Source organism: Mesoplodon densirostris, chromosome 11 (assembly GCF_025265405.1).
Source record: "Mesoplodon densirostris isolate mMesDen1 chromosome 11, mMesDen1 primary haplotype, whole genome shotgun sequence".
In the NCBI taxonomy this organism is placed as follows: domain Eukaryota; kingdom Metazoa; phylum Chordata; class Mammalia; order Artiodactyla; family Ziphiidae; genus Mesoplodon; species Mesoplodon densirostris.
The window spans coordinates 65791482-65807948 of NC_082671.1; the positions used below are offsets into that span (position 1 = coordinate 65791482).

Consider the following 16467-nt stretch of genomic DNA (forward strand, 5'->3'; position numbering starts at 1 on the left):
CGTTCACTTTTTTTTATTACCATCTTGATTTTTAATGCTGGATCTTTTGACTTTTCCTAAATCTCTTTTTATACACAGATTTTCAAAAACATTAAAACTGTTATCAAAGCCCTTAAGCTCATTGATGTTAACAAGACGGGTCTGGTCCAACCACGTGCGCTGAGGAGGGTTCTGGAGACCTTCTGTTTGAAGATGAAAGATGATGAATACAAAAAGTAAGTAAACGAAGGTATGGTGAGAGATTGCTCAGGAGGACTTTCAGCCAATTTCAAAATGGGACCTGTTGGGTTCACTGGATCCAGGCAGCGTCCTTCCCTCCTGCCTTCTCTGTCTTGACTGTTTTTAAAAGAGGTCCTCAATCTGCATTTCTGCCATGTTCGTGAAGCTCTCCACAAATTCTCCGAAGTGAGAGCTAGCGGTTCTAATTCCTCCAGTCCCCGCGGGTGAGAGTCATCTGGCCTGCAGCTTTGAACGCATCTCGATGATTTAAGTCATCCATCACCAGTGGTCTCTCTTTGCCTGCCTGGGACTTCGCCCACCACCCCATGGGTTTCCAGTTCACAGTTGACTTTTACTCAAAGCCCGGGGTTAGGAGAAGAATGAAAAATTTCAGGATTTATTCGTTGGTTGATGTGCTCCCTATTGGCTCTCCATCCTGACATAATAACAGAAGCTTAATTTTCCTTTGAGGACTTTGTTGCTGAGTTTAGGGTGGGCATTGCAGCAGGGGGACGTTAGCTGATTCTTGGCGTTTGAAAGCCGCCACCTGCTCCTGACTAGAGGGCAGTGTGTGGAGGAAGCCTGCAGAGACATATTTTTGAACCTCCAATAAACTCCATATCATTCAGAAAAGCCAAATGCTTGGATTCTGTGGCTACTTGAATTGAATGGAAGCTACTGGAAGGGGGGGCCGTGTTTAACTTAATTTATATAGTACTCAGCCAAGAGGCACTCCTCCTCTTCCTGCTTTTTCCCACTTTTCTGAATATCCTCTGGGCCATTAACAAAAGTACCAAGCCTGATGATTTCACTCTGAGCCTAAGAGTTTCACATCACACCGCAGTTATAAATTGCTACTAAAATGGGCCTTTGTGGTTGCTTCCATAGTGTTATAAAGACGATGTTGCCTCTGTTAGTGGAAGAATCTGCTCCTGGAGCAAAAACAAGTCTAGAGGGCATGTGACAACCTCACAGGCACTGCAGGGTCTGAAAAGCAAGGAGACTTTAAAAATATGGATATTTCCAAGTATTTTGAATATTTTCTTCTTCTTCTTTTTTATTTTCTCCTTATAACCCACCTCAGAATATAAAAGACATAATAGATGTTTTAATTTTTACATCTTTCCGACTGGGAAAATGTCCAGAATAAGATCCAAACAAAACAAATTAAATAATTTTGTGCACGCAATTATAGAACAGAAGCAACACTCTTCTAAAACAAGCAATCAAAAAGCAAAACAGTGTTTTATTTGACAATAAACCTTGTGTTTGGCACTGCAGTTTCCAACCTAGTAAATCTATAAAAAAATGTTACTGTCTGTTTCCCCATCTCACAAGTATTGAATAGTAAAGAACTCCACAAATTTTTATTTGAGATTTTTTTTTAAGCCTCAAAAACAATACTGTTTGCATGATAAGGCTTGAGGAACTTAACACAATAGAATTGCTTTCCTTCAGAATAGAAAAGCGGAAGATCAAAAGTAACCATTTCTTCAATTGCTTTAATGCTTTTCTTATCGAAGCTCAAGAATATACTCTTTCCTTGAGAAGCTGCTTCAGTATTAACTTTGCCTTTTTAGTGTTTGAGCAGGAAACACAATGCAGTTTTGAATCCTTTTTTTTATCTAACAGCTTTCTATTTAATATCAGCCTTTGGCGTGCAGCGAGGTAGGAGTGGCCTGGGCTTTGAAGCCAGGCACGCTTGGGGTCAGGTCTGTGTCTGCCCTTTCTAGTTGCGGGGCCTCGGGAAGCTCCTGGGCCTCTCTGAGACTCGGCTCTCTCTTAAAGAAATGGGGACTGAGGAGCCCACCTTGCAAGGCTGGCATGAAGATTCTGCGCCTGCAATGTACCTGGCACGCAATAGGTGCTCGTTTCACATTGATGCTATCATAATTGTAAAGATTCCACGAGTGCCCTTTACTCTTTGAGAAACAGTTCTCTTCTGGCTACAGAATACCATCCAGCCTATGGAAACAAGGAGCGGGGGAGAAGATTATCTCCAAGTTCCATACTTAGCCAGAGTGTCCCGAGACCTGCTGGGTTTTGTTCTTCCTTTTCCATCTCACACCACCCTACTTTCCTCTCCATTGCCCTGCAGGACAAAGTATTTGAATCCGGGTAAAATAATTTATGAGAGACCTTGAAAAACAAAGAAAGAAACAAACAAACAAACTCACTAGAATTCAGCCTGCTGCCTGGGCAGATGAATGAAGCCCAAGGCACAGTTCTAGGTGGTGATGCTGGAGAGGTTTGTGGGTCAATTGGCATCATTCCCTTTGCATCTGAAGTCGGCTTTCCCATGTGACCGTCTTGCCCTGGGTGTCTGCACATGTGTGAGTTCTCCTGCCCACACTTCAGGTCCCTGGGAAAATGGCCTTGGTTGCTATGTCTTAGGAATGGTTCTGTCTCCCATGCCTTGATTCTTGTTTAAAAAAGCCTTTGGAGATACTGCATCCTCGAGAAGTACTGAGGCTTCGTGTTTGAATTTTATCCGTAGGAAATATTACCATGGAATTGTGTCTGTCTGTTCTCAGTGACTATGTAGCAGGTATTATGAATGCGGTGGGCTGGGCATTAGGAAAGGTCAGGATTCTCTTATGAGCCAATACCAGTTTGAAGGGATGCTGAATTTTCACCAAAAATAGGAAAGTTGGTGATGAGATTTTTATCGGTATCCTGACATTCTCCTGGAGCTGCATAGTAGCCGGGACTTTCTGTAGGACGGCAACTCAAAAAGGAACACTTTAGGTGCCACCTTCTGGGTTCTCGTGCTTACAGCTTATTTTTGCCAGACAGAGTCTGTGGATGAAAGATGGAGCTATTTAGGGAGTTTCAAGATGAACATCTGGCAGCTATCATATATCTCAAGATAATTTTTCTTACTAGAACAATAGGCAAGATTCATCAAAGTGGAAAAAAAGGTATGCATCGAAATGAATACATGACATCACTCTTTGTTAAATTCGGAAACAGAAAAATAACAACTACTTTAAGTGATAATTACTAAATTTTTAGAAAGCAGCATGAAATTAGATAATTATAGAAACCAACACATATGGAGATAATATAACCAAACATTTAAAAACTGTCAATTGTTTATAAATGTAATAATGCAGAAATCATCTAGAAAACCATTTATCAAGTGGCAGGTTTGAATAATAGTAATTTCATTTTAGAGGAAAAAAGAATCCAAGCATTGTATTTATCTTAACTTTAAAAAAAGAGTATCTCAGTGTATTTCAGGGAGAGACCTTGGTTAAGTGTTTTCAAAATTTCTCTTTATGCATAGACATCCTAAAATGCTCCGAGAAAAGCTCCCCCGCTCCCATCATTGACTGCTTTAACACGATACGCCATCCTGGGCACAGTTTCTCTCTGCGAAATGATATTCTTGGTCAAGAAAGTGGGCTATGTTCTCTCCTCCACCGGCTCTAGATTTCTCTGGTTATAGAAATTTTATGCTGACTCATGGCCCAGATCCATTCCCCCCAATTATTAAAGGAAGTGGGACCTGCTTTTGCTGTCTGACTGCAGGGGTGCTCCTCAGCCACCCCCACCAGAGAAGGGAGAAGACCCTATGGGGTGCACACAGGGGGCGTTCCCTTAGTGGGTCCGGAGATGTACCTCTGCACGCAGATCTGTACACAGCCATCTAGAGAGAGAGTGAAGTGATCTCCTCCTAAATATTTGCATTTTTAATTAATTATTTATTTTCAAATTGAAGTATAGTTGATTGTGTTAGTTTCAGGAGTATCTGCATTTTTAAAATCTTACAGTAACATTTCGTAGGGTTTACTTCTTTATTCCAGCTCTAGCTAGAAACACACATTAAAATTAACACCAACCCCAGAGTAAAGGATACCTTAGTAAAAAAAACTTGCTTCATTTAGATTCTCTGTATCATAATTTCTGAATACTAATGAACAGTTCCATTTTAGGTTTGCAAAACACTACAACATTGATAAAGATACTGCAGTGGATTATAATGTTTTTTTGAAGAACCTCAGTACAAATAATGACTTGAACCATAAATATTCTATGGGAAGTCAAGGTAAGTATTTTAAAGTATGATTTCAGTATCCTCTGGCATGGTAATTCCTCGTCTGTGAATCTGTCCTAAGGAAACACTTTCAAATATGGAAAATGCATTATCCACAAAGACTGTCATGGTATCTTTATTTATAAGAATAACATAAATGCCTAACAACAGGAAAAGGGTTAAGTGAGTCACAGCCTATAGACATGGTAAAATGTGCATCCACAAGCAATGATTTCCATAAAGTTAATCATAACATGGAAAAAGTATGTGGAATATCAGTAAATGATTGGAAAGAAATTCCAAAATATAGATTGTCTTTAAGTGATATGTCTCTGGGTGTTTGATTCTTTCTGCTACTTCTGTGTTTTCAAAATTTTTTGTTAATGAACATGTTACTCCTTTAACGATGGGAACAATCTTGATACAAAAGGGCAAATAGTTGAGTAGATGGTATGGTTATACTGGACATGTAAGGCCGGGCTCACGCAGGCATACAACCTTGAGAAGGAAAAACTTTCCTCGCACTGATAGTCTTTATCCCAGCCTCTAGAACACAATGCCCAGAGTTGCACAGTTCTGGAGAGAGCAGGGGTCCAGTTCCTCGAGGATGGGTATATGAAAAATGCAATCAGAGATTCTCCCTTCCAGGTCTTTGGTCATTTGAGGCAAGCGGTTTCTTGCCTCAGGGGTTTACCACGTGTGTACTGGCTCATTCAAGATGGGTTGTCCCTGTCTGGTTTCAGTGCAATTCTTTGCAGCAAATATGCACTAATACCTTCTATGATTCCCAGATCTGCCTGACTAGCAAACTTAAAAATGACAAATTCTCAGATTTCAGCTCAGTTTCACTAACCAAGATAGCTTAGAGCAGACCCCAGGACTCTACTTTTCAAAGCCTTCCAAGTTTGGGGAATTACTAGACAATATGACCTTCCAAGGATGCTTTCATCCCTGACATTGTGTTAGTTCATGTGCAAGTCCCTGTACTACTAGATCCTTCATTGGGTACAAAGCCAAGGAAAATAATCTAACTTTAAGAAGTATGTGTGCGTGGGTGTATGTGTGTGTGTTTGTATGTATGTGTACATGTATATATATTTTAATAGGACAGGTAAGACACAAAACAAGTCACATAAAAAATAACACTAAAAAGCATCTATTTATTGTGCTCTATGTAGTTACTTTTTAAACCTTAATTTTAATTTTATTTCTCTCAACAGTTTTGTGAGGTGGGTATTATTATCCCATTTTTTTTAAATGAGAAAACTTGACTCCAGGGTGCTAAATGAATTTAGCTAGGAAATGTCTTGGTGTTCAGCTTTCTGCATCAATTTTCCAGAACACAGTATATTTTCAACCTGAAAATTCAATTCTCTCTTCATTTCAAGGATTTGTTTGTTTGTTTGTTTTTTAGTAATATTGTACATCTTTGAATAAAGTTTCTGTTCCACTTTTCAGTTTAACTTCAGTGATACAAACTACCCTTATGTTGAGTTGTTTTTGTCTTCTCTGTTGACTAAATTATCTTGAAGTGCTTTATTCTCTTTGTCTTTTTCCTCTGTACTCACAAGGATCATCTTAGGCCTTTTAGCTATACCTGTAATTTGATTTTCACTTTAGTCTATGCTACTCTTTGCTATGTCCACTTTATTAATTACTTCTATAATGTTGTTTCCTTTGGCCTACTATATTGTTTTCCCCTCTCATTTTATTGTTTTACCATCTTGTTATTGAGCTCTTGTTTTAATGAATTCGTGTTCTTATTAAAATGTTCTGTAAAGTAATTTTGTACCTTGAATTACATTTTCTTCCAAGGTGGGATCTTTGCCTTTTTGTGTTATGCTCCTTTCCTTCCTTCTCTATCCACCAGCCCCTTCCCCCAACTTTTTTCCTGTAGAGTTTGTGTAATTTTAAGAAATTTGGATTGATTGAGTATTTTTATTCCATTATACATCTTTAGCTAATCAGAATCTATCTTCAGATAATATTATACTAATTCACATGAATTATAGACTTTAAAAGCATTTTCTGAATTCTTCTCTCCTGTCCTTTGTTATAGTGCTGTCATACATCATACTTTTACATACACTATAAACACAGGCAAGCCATGTGGTGTGGCCAAAAAACAAACAAACAAAGGAAATACAGGATATGTTGCTCAGCTTCTATTGTTCTGAGAATACCTATCTGTTCATTTCATTAGTAGTATATTTTCCTTCATATTCTCACTTATTTAAAAAATTTAAATTTTAAAATGCTTTCAAACTTTAACCTGCTAATTTCAACATCTAGGTCATTTTAGGATTTGGTCTTTATTGATTACCTTTTTAAAAAAATATGGATCATAGTTTCCTGTGGGATTTTTTTTTTCTGCCTATGTCTAGTAATTTTGGAATTTATCCTGGATATAGTAAATTTTGCATTGTAGAGACTATGGAGTCTGTTATGTTCCTCTGAAGAATTTAAGTTTTTGTTTTAGTAGCCAGTTTACTTTAGTAGAAGACTAATCTTTGTCTTCCCTGAGGGGGTCAACACGTGAGATCTTTTTTCTGCTGTTTTAGCCTTAGCTGGGCATCTTGTTTTCTGCTCTACACATCTATAGTTCCCAGTGTTAGCCAGTGATTTTGGCAGAGTTTTTTCACGGGCTTTGGAGATCCTCTGCTATGCCTTTCTTTTTGTGCTTTCCCTCCTTACTTTTTAGCTGCTGTGGTAGTCCTGAATTCTCTTTTTTTGATTCCTAAAACCAGTAAGATCCTGGGTTTATATCTAAACTCTAGCCACTTAGCATAAGGTTCCAGGTGAAGCCTGCCCTCAGGCAAAAGGCCAAATAACAAGAAACTCCATTTTTCCAAGGGTTGACTCCAGTTTATGTCATTTGCTCTCCATTGCCTTCAGAGAGTTTTTTGTTTATATTTTGGCTAGAGTTTATAATTGTTATCTGCTGGGAGGTTTGCTTCAATATGAGCAAATCCACCATAACTGGAAGCAAAACTTTCTGGCTGCCCATATTAAGTTTCTTCTTGCTTCAGTTTATGCTAGTAAATTTATTTATTTATTTGCTTTGCTAATAAATAAATACATTTATTTTTTATTTTTACTACTTTTACTAATTTTACTATTTTTTTCTTTTGCTTCTTATTAAGTACTGTAAGAAGGGAGTCTCCATTCATCTGCAGCAGCCCATTATCTGTGACTTTTCTATACATGGAACAATATTTGTTTTCTGTGAATTTTGCATATTTCTGTTTTTGCTACTTTTGTTCTGAAGACGCCATCAAGACCTTGCTTGTCAAGAGCACCAAATCTTTGGGCACATGAAGAAATGACATTGGGGGCTGAATTCCTTTTGCTGCACCTATGAAATACATACTTGCCCCCTTAAGTTTTGGATTTCCTCTCTACTCCATTTCAAATCAGCTAGAATCCTTCAGAGGAAATTTTGGGGAAATCGGGAGGTGGCAGGAATTATTCAGCTGCACAGAAGAGCGAAAGCTGGTCTAACTGTGATGTGAGCAGAGTCACTGGACGTGGCTTCATCGAGTTTGTTGGCCAGCCTGCAGAAGCAGCTAGAGCGGTACGGCGGAGGTCCCGCACTGGGGGTGAGCTCCCCCGGGGCGGGCCTCACGCCTCGGCCCCGCCTCCGCCCTCCACCCTGGCGTGCTGTCTACGGAGCACCAAGGGGTTTCCCTAGACGTGCTGTGTGTGTCCTCTAAGCCCCCATTAGAGTAGCAGTGCCCAGCGCAGAGTAAGTGCAGGACCAAGGCATCAGAAAGCCGGGGCTGAGACCTGCCTCACCGAGTGATACCTGCGTGGCTCCCTTGTCTCTCAGTGAGGCTCTCACAGCTTCTATGCTCTGAGAGCCCATGTTTCAAATGCTAGGCCCACTGAAGCCACGGAATTCTAGACTGCGTTCTAAAGAGCTGGTTTTGTATTTTATCATGTAGCCAGAGGGGGTCTACTGGGGGAGACTTACTTTTTTTCTTTTCTTTTCTTTTTCTTCTTTTTCTTGAGGTAGGAAATGGAATTCCAGATGACTAGCAGTTTAACTGCAGCTGAGTAGTTACAAGTGTGCTTAATTTGAGTGGAGCTCATTTGCAGACATTTTAGGAAATAAATCTGGGAAATCATTTGTGATTCTTTGCAGTTGACTTTGAGAAAGAAAATGGCTATATCTTAGATTTATTTTATTCTCTTTTATTATAAAAATAATAAGTGCTTGTTGCAAAAAGTCCAGAAAACACAAAAACACAAAATCACACCTCCCTATAATCCTACCACTGTATTCTTTTGGTGTATTCTCCTCCCAGATTTTGTTTCTGGTGCATAGATAGATGGATAGATGGATGGATGGATGGATAGATAAGCAAGTACACAAAATAAGCGTTAAAATGAAAATTAAATTATGCTAGTTGTTCTTTCTTTCAATCATGAAACAATATCAAGGAAAATTTTTTGCATTCATGATTTAGACAGGCCCTTTGTTTTTAATGTCTATGAACCATAATTTATAAAACCAGTCTTCTATTAATGGGCATTTAAATTGTTCCATTTTTTCCCTTCTTATAAACAGGATAGAACAGATCCTTACACATATGTATCTGTCCTATTATTCCATTAGTGTAAAGTTCTAGAAGGGGATTTGAGAATATTCAGGGACCACATTTTCTGTATACAAGCCAGCACTGATTTCTTTTTTTGTCATTTGCCTTAATCCCTGCCTATTTGACAAGTAGGGAAAAATTAACTTGTGTTAATTAGACCTTTTAAATTACCAATGAGTTTGAGCAGTTTTTCATACATTTCTTGGCTTTTTAAAAATCCTTTTTTAATGTGAATTACCTGTTTAAATCTTAGTCTGTTGTGTGATTGGGGATTTATATTATCCTTTTGATTCATAAGAGCTACTCATATATTGAGGAAATTAACCTGCATTTCTCACATATATTAACAATAGTTTTTCCCACTCATTTTTCTTTCATTGTTATTTGTGTATTTTTTTAACAAACAAAAATTAAATATTTATATTGTCAGACCTATCCATTATTTAAATGATTTCTGGCTCTAATGTGTTCTTTGGAAGGGACTTTTCACACAGTGATTATGTATTACATGTATTATGTATAGTCATCTTAATTTTCTTCCACTACTTTTATGGTTTTATTAGTGTGTTTAGTATATATTTACTCTATCCAGATTTAGCCTAGATAAGGTAGCAAGTAGATTAATTTTATTTTTTTCTAAAATGTCCGTCCAGTTATTTCAACAGCACTTATTATATAGTTCATGTTTTTGGTTTATTTGAGTCTTAATTTTTACCAGACAGGTGATGATGAAAAGGAAACACTTAATATTCAAATATACGTTTGACAGTCTTCATAAACTGGAGTTCTTTTGTCTTAATAGAGGTCCCATGGGAGGATCAACGAGTCAAAAGTTCCAAAAGAGAGTACCTCCCCAGTCCTGTTTCATCTGAAGATACCTGGAAAAACTGCTCCTTAGATGAAATTGAGAGGACCTTTTGCCAAGAGGTAAGAACGTTCTCCTAGTGCCAGGGTTATCTAAAGTGTGAACAGAGAGAGTAGATGGCTGTGGAAGACCATTAGGTCTAGACGTTATTTCTAAACTGCTTTGAACTACCTCTGCTTCCTCAAGCCCTGGGACCTCCTCCAGCTTCTCATAACAACAATGCATGGATGATGGTAACGATGATGAGACATTAAGTACTTCCTTGGTGCTACCCACACACTAAATGTCATAAGGAAAATTTAAGACTTATATAAAGACATGATACAATTTTATTGAGTAAAATAAAGGAAAACCTGAAAAAATGAAGAGGGCTTTTCTAGCTCTTGGACTGGAAGATTTAGTATTAACACCTTCTCTCCCTACATCTGGGTGGATATATATATATATATATCTTTTTTCTTTTGAAAAGTTACAATAGAGGGCTTATCCTATCACATATAAAATATTTTTAAAGGTATAATAATTAAGATATTATGACGGTGGTGCAGCAGTGAACATTCAAATTGATTTAAAACAGTAGTTGGGTGGTGGGCCAATCTTGATACGTGAATTTAGCATATGATGTGAGGCATTCCAATAAAGTATGGTGGGGACGAGGGAGGAGAAGTTTCAGTAATTATTATTGGGATAATTCGCTAGCCAGCCATGTGGGGAAAAAAGCTTGGAACCTTCCACTCTCCACACCAAAAGAAATTCTGTATGCCCCCACTATTTAAATGTAAAAATAAATAATCTGGGTGAAAATTTTTAATCTTGAAATTTAGACTTTTAAGCATGAAGTAAAGCCCCAAAGCCATAAAGAAAAAGACTGATAAATTTGACTATATTAAAATGAGAAAGTATTTGTACAGCAAAACTTTGTACAAACAAATGATAAACTTGGCAAAGCATGTGCCACGTAAATGACAGATAAATAATAACTGTTCCTAACATATGTAGAACTTTTATAAATTATTAATATAAAATTTTCAGTAGAAAATCATCAGTGAGGAAAAAAATAACAGAAGCCAATATTGATGAGGGCGTTGGAGGGGGAGCGCATGAATATTCTGTTGGTAAATCAGTAAAACTTGTTTTCTCTTGTTGTTGTTAACGAATTATTGTTTTTATGAAAACATGACCATTGCAAAAAATGTAAGCAATTCTGAAAAGTATAAAGAAGAAAGTAATAGATTATTCAAAATCCACCACCCAGAAATAATCAAAGGCAACATTTGGTGAACATAATTCTAGGCCTGTCTTTATTCTATGTATAGAAGGATTGCTGCATCGGCAGGTGGGTGGGTGGATACATAGATAGAAATAATTTTATAAGAAGAGAATCATGCTCCTTTTTACAAATAAATCATATTTAATTTAAATTTCTTTTAATTTACCAGAAGTAAAAAAAAAAAAAAATCGTCATCATCACCCTCATAATTAACCCTTTTATGGGGCTGCCTCTGTGCCAGGCAGTGTTGTAAGCGCCTCTCAGGTGTTCAGGCCTCACGGCAACTCCCGGAGTTAAGCACCATTATCATTCCGGTTTCAAGATGAGGAACCTGAAGCACGAGGGGGTTTAATGACCTGGCCCAGGTTACCCCGCCAGAGAGTCCTGGGGCCCCGTCTGAACCCCGGGTGCTCCACGTGATAATGTCCTCAAGTGAAGCCAAAGATATTTCTGAACTTTGGATAAATATTTCTTTACCACAAGGGATATCAGGTCCCAAAAAGGGTTTTGAGACAAAAAAAGAGATTAAGAAAACCGTGAAGAGTTGGAGAAATGATGGTGTTTTGAAGGATGTCTCAATTACAGTCAGCATGGGCTGGCTATGAAACTCCTTGTGACTGGCACTTGCAGTGTTTCTTCCCAACCCCTCCCACCACACAATTTTTGCTGTTTATATTTTGTTCTCAGTCAGAGTTTATAATATTTACATTTTGTTCTGTTACTGTAATTCCCCCAGTTGTTTTGCCTGCGTTTTACATTTACATGGATTTAATGCACATCACTCTACTCCAGTGCTATCATAGCTTATCCCTTTCAGAGTTCTTTATTTTGATTTATTCTTTGGTTGGCTGGATTTCATTGTCAAGTAATTCCCTCAAGAAAGGCTCATGGGTGCTTTATTCCTTTTGTTTTTTCATACTATCTCTCCCCCCTTTTTTTTTATTAGAACAACAACTTAGCTGGGTATAATTCTTCCATCATTCTTTCTTTTCCTCAAAATGTTGTTTTTCTACATTGTCTTCTGGCATTGGGTGTTCTTGAGAAGAATCCTGAGGTCAACTGACTTTTTCCCTCTTGTAGATAATTTTTTATTCTACCAGGATGCCTAAACTATTTTTTCTTAATCCTTGAAATTAAAAAGCGAAACTAAGCTGTCTTGGCATGGAGCATTTTGCCAAAGTTTCCTGGAACACAGTATATTCTTTTGATGTACAGACTTAGTTCTTCACTTCAGGAAAATTTTCCCTGTGTCACGTCACTAAAACCTTCTGCCTCCATCCTTCTCTCCCTCCCTTCTGTCTTCCTTCCATCTTTCCTTCCTTCAGTGGTATCCTCAGTTATCCTGTATTGGATCATCTTTGTCTATCCTTGATGGTAATCATCTTCTCTCAAAATGCCATAATACTTTTGTCCTTTTCCTCTGCCTTCATTGGGAATCTTTCAAGCCATTCTTTTTTTTTTTTTTTTTTGACCACACCTTATGGCTTACAGGATCTTAATTCCCCGACCAGGGATGGAACCCAGGGCCCTGGCAGTGAGAGTGCTGAGTCCTAACCACGGGACTGCCAGGGAATTCCCAAGCCATTCCTTTACTATTAATTTTAATTTCAGCCTTATCTTTTATTCTTGCTGTTTCTAATTTGTTATTAGTTCCTGTAATGATGTTGTTTTTGTTTTCTATTTTCTTAGCTTTGAAATATCCTTCTACTCTCTTTCATTGTTTTATCATATTGTCTTCAAGCTTTTCTTTTAATGAATTCATATTCTTATTTAGTTCCTTTTTATAGTATGAAAGCTTTGCTGGTGAGATATATATATATATATATATATATATATAGATATAGATATAGATATAGATATAGATATATATTGTATCCTATTCTCCTACAGATTGGGTTCTTTGTCTTTTGCTTGATGTTTGTTTGTTTCTTTCTTTTTCTGTAGTGTGTTTGCATAGTTGTAAAGCCATTTATTTTCATCCCGCTTGTGCTTAGGATGAGATCCACTCATATTATGGAGGTAGCTGTATTTTCATTTTCACTGCTGTACAGTTCTCCATTAGCTATATATACACAAATTATGCGCTGCCCAGGGATGGGCATTTGGATTGCTCCCTATTTTGTGCTCATCCAGACGATGCCACCGTAGTGGTTGGCTCCATATCTTCTGGTGCGTGCCTGCTAAGGTGTCTCTGGGAATTACACCCAGCATTCCTTGCTAGGTTGTAGGGAACATGCTCCTCAGCTTTCATTGGCAGTATCCAGTTGTTTTTCAGAATACCAATTCACACTCCCATTGGGAGCATATGAGGATTCCTGTTGTCCAATGTACCCACCAACTCTTGATATCATTAGAGTTGTACATTTTTACCAGTCTGATGCAGATTAAATGGCATTTCAGCTATAATTTAAATTTTATTTCTCATTTTACTGATGTGTCAGATAGCTCCTTATATTTTACAGCCTTTCTTTAGAACATTTTTGGTAAAAATGTATCCATTTTTAACAAATATTTATTGAGTACCTACTGCATGCCAAATTGTGCTTCATTTTAGATAATTATTAGTGAACAAAACAGGGCACAATCTTGGCTCTCATGGAGATTGCATGACCTTACATCAGGGAGAGAGAGATGTTAAACAAATACACATTCGTAACTACCATTTTCCTAGAGTGGTATGACAGAAAAGGACAGCGTATTATAAGAGAGAATAACAAGGGGAGCCTCATTTAGATTGGGGGCTAGGGGAACATTTATAAAAAGCAAATGTTTAAACATGGAAAATGGGTGTACCTTTTGCTTGTCCATCCATAACATGATGGCTGCCATGTATCATTTCAAAAGTGTGATGCAGATACACACTAGTTCTTGTGGGAAAAGTTTCATGACATATTGTTAAATGAAAAAAGCATTTGTCAAAACTGAAAGTGTAGTATGGTCCCATTTTTGTAAAATTATATGTTTATGTGATCATGTTGGAGTTTCTGGAACACTATATAAAAACCTATGGGTAGTGAGACTTCCGGTATCTTTATGTCCTTTTTTATACTTTGCTGAATTTCTTGCATTTTTTTGTTTGTTTCATTATAAACAGTAATGATGAAAATTCCTAAAAGGTTTTACATGTCACAAAGACATTACTTCTGGGGACTTCCCTGGCGGCCCAGTGGTAAATACTTCACCTTCCAATGCAGAGGGTGCAGGTTCAATCAGATCCCTCGATCCCTGGTCAGGGAGCTAAGATCCCACATGCCTCCATGGCCAAAAAACCAAAACACGAAACAGAAGCAATATTGTAACAAATTCAATAAAGTCTTAAAAAAAAAAAAGAAAAAGAAAAACAAAGACATTACTTTTGTTTCATTCCTGCTTTTCTTCTAAGAGCTCTGGATTATGTCAAAACACTCTCCTGAACAAAAACCTGATTGGAGACTAAATGTCATTAAAATATTAAAAGCAGATTTCATTAATCCAATAAATATACTGAGACCAGACTCCATGTCTGGCTTTGGCTTCCCTCCACTAGAGGCTTCCCCCAGGCAGCCCACCTCCCCGAGAGAGAGATGGGCACATTTAGCCACATTTTGGGTTAATTTTATGCAACTTTCTAAGAAGCTTAGGCCCTGTAAGTCTCTAGATTCTTTTAAAGATTTCCCCTTAGATTTCCAATATTCCTGTGCACCTTCAGGAAGTCTTAACGAATGTGCTTCTTATTCCTTTAGTGGGGAGAGACACTTGTACATATATTTCCATGTTCCAGCAGCTTTTTAAACGTCACCTTTTACACCAAGTTGGTGTTTCTTTTGTTTATCTTCGTATCCCAGTTAGCAGGAAAAAAGTGAATTCAGACAACGTGGAGAGGGTTGGAAATATCGAAGAATATTGTTATTACTCAGTAATAAACAGCAGGAAAACCTTTGGAAACAAAAGCAATCTTCATAGCATTTTTATGAGTTATATAAAAATCAGTGGTTAACCTACTTTACTGCATTTTAGAAGTCCCATAAACGAAGCTGATTCACCCTGGTTCTTTGTAATTCCCCCCCCACACAAAAAAAGGATAATTAAAGAAATGTCCAATGTGTACGATGTTTATGAAATCCTAACGATTTCCCTTACAGTCAAAGCTACTTCTTTTTTTAATAAAATGTTACCAGCTTTTTGTTTGATTGACCTGACTTAATCAGGAGCAGCCTGGCATGGGCTCACAGTAGGGATGGGTTGAAAGTATATTAAGAAAGATGTATCAAACTGGCAGATCCACCAAGTATTTTTAGCTCTGAAATTTGAGTTAGAGCTATTGTATGTGCTGTTTTTCCCTGAGAAACTTGTCTGCCTTGTCAGTTGAGTAGCTGTGACTGGGGATACTGTTTTGTAGGGAGCTCATCAATTAAACATTTGAAGTTCAGTACATGCCATAGTAACCTTTTTGATCAGTTTTGGAAAGGAAAATGTGAAGAGGTTTTGGTGAAAATAAAGTGGTTGAGCAGCTCTGTGCCGCTGATTTCTGTGAATGCTGTACTCTAATTTTAATTCACTGCAGCTTTCAAAGTCCTATGAAAAGGTTGAAAAGGCCCTGAGTGCAGGGGACCCGTCCAAACGTGGATATGTATCTTTGAATTACCTAAAGATTGTCCTCGACACCTTTGTATACCGATTACCAAGAAGAATTTTCATCCAGTTAATGAAAAGGTAAGAGTCCCGTTGTTTCCTTGACATTTTTTTCCCCTAAACGTCAACTGTGAGGATCAGGAACAGCTTTATTTATTTTTTATTAATGTTTTAGACTTTTTTACTATTGAAAATTTCAAACACATGCAGAAGTAAAGAGAATAATGTAATGAATCCACGAATGCTCCCACTACCCGTCTGCAACTTCCCACTCATGGTCAATCATTTCATTGCTATCCCTGCCCATTTTTCCTCAACCTCAGATATTTTTGAAGCAAATACCAGACATATTTCATTGAAAAGATCTATGTCTGTCGATAAGAACTCTTTTTAGAAACATGGTGAAAATACTGTTTCACACCTAATAGAATTATCAATAATATTAATAAATATCCAGTCAGAGTTCAAATTTAACCGATTGTCTCACATTTTCTTTTATAACTTATTTGAGTCGAGATCCAAATCAAATCTGTACATTGCAATTGATTGATTTGCCACAATTCTTTTTTAACCTGCAGGGTCTCTCTCCATTTGTTAATTTTCCCCCCTTAAGATGCACTTGTAGAAGAAGTCTGGATTGTTTGTTATGTAGAGTTTCTTACAATCTGAATCTGACTGATTGCAACCCACGGTGACATGTAACATGCTCTCCTGTCTCCTTCACCCCCAATCCCTGCCCCTGAATTGATACATGCACAGATCCAGGTTCAATTTGAGGGGCAAGAACACTTCATAGGTGGTAGCAAGCATGTATGGACTGCTTGTCTTTCTTCTTGTGACGTTAGCAGCCCTTGTTGATCAC

The 16467-nt window shown here is 37.6% G+C and overlaps 1 protein-coding gene across 1 annotated transcript in view; it reads left to right on the forward strand.

Annotated features, from left to right (window-relative positions):
• Nucleotides 1-16467, forward strand: part of EFCAB6 (EF-hand calcium binding domain 6) — a 242863-nt gene that overhangs the window by 75555 nt on the left and 150841 nt on the right. The window contains 4 exon segments of the mRNA XM_060113119.1: nucleotides 79-215; nucleotides 4158-4270; nucleotides 9662-9786; nucleotides 15538-15686. Of these exon segments, the coding sequence (XP_059969102.1) occupies nucleotides 79-215; nucleotides 4158-4270; nucleotides 9662-9786; nucleotides 15538-15686 (524 nt within the window).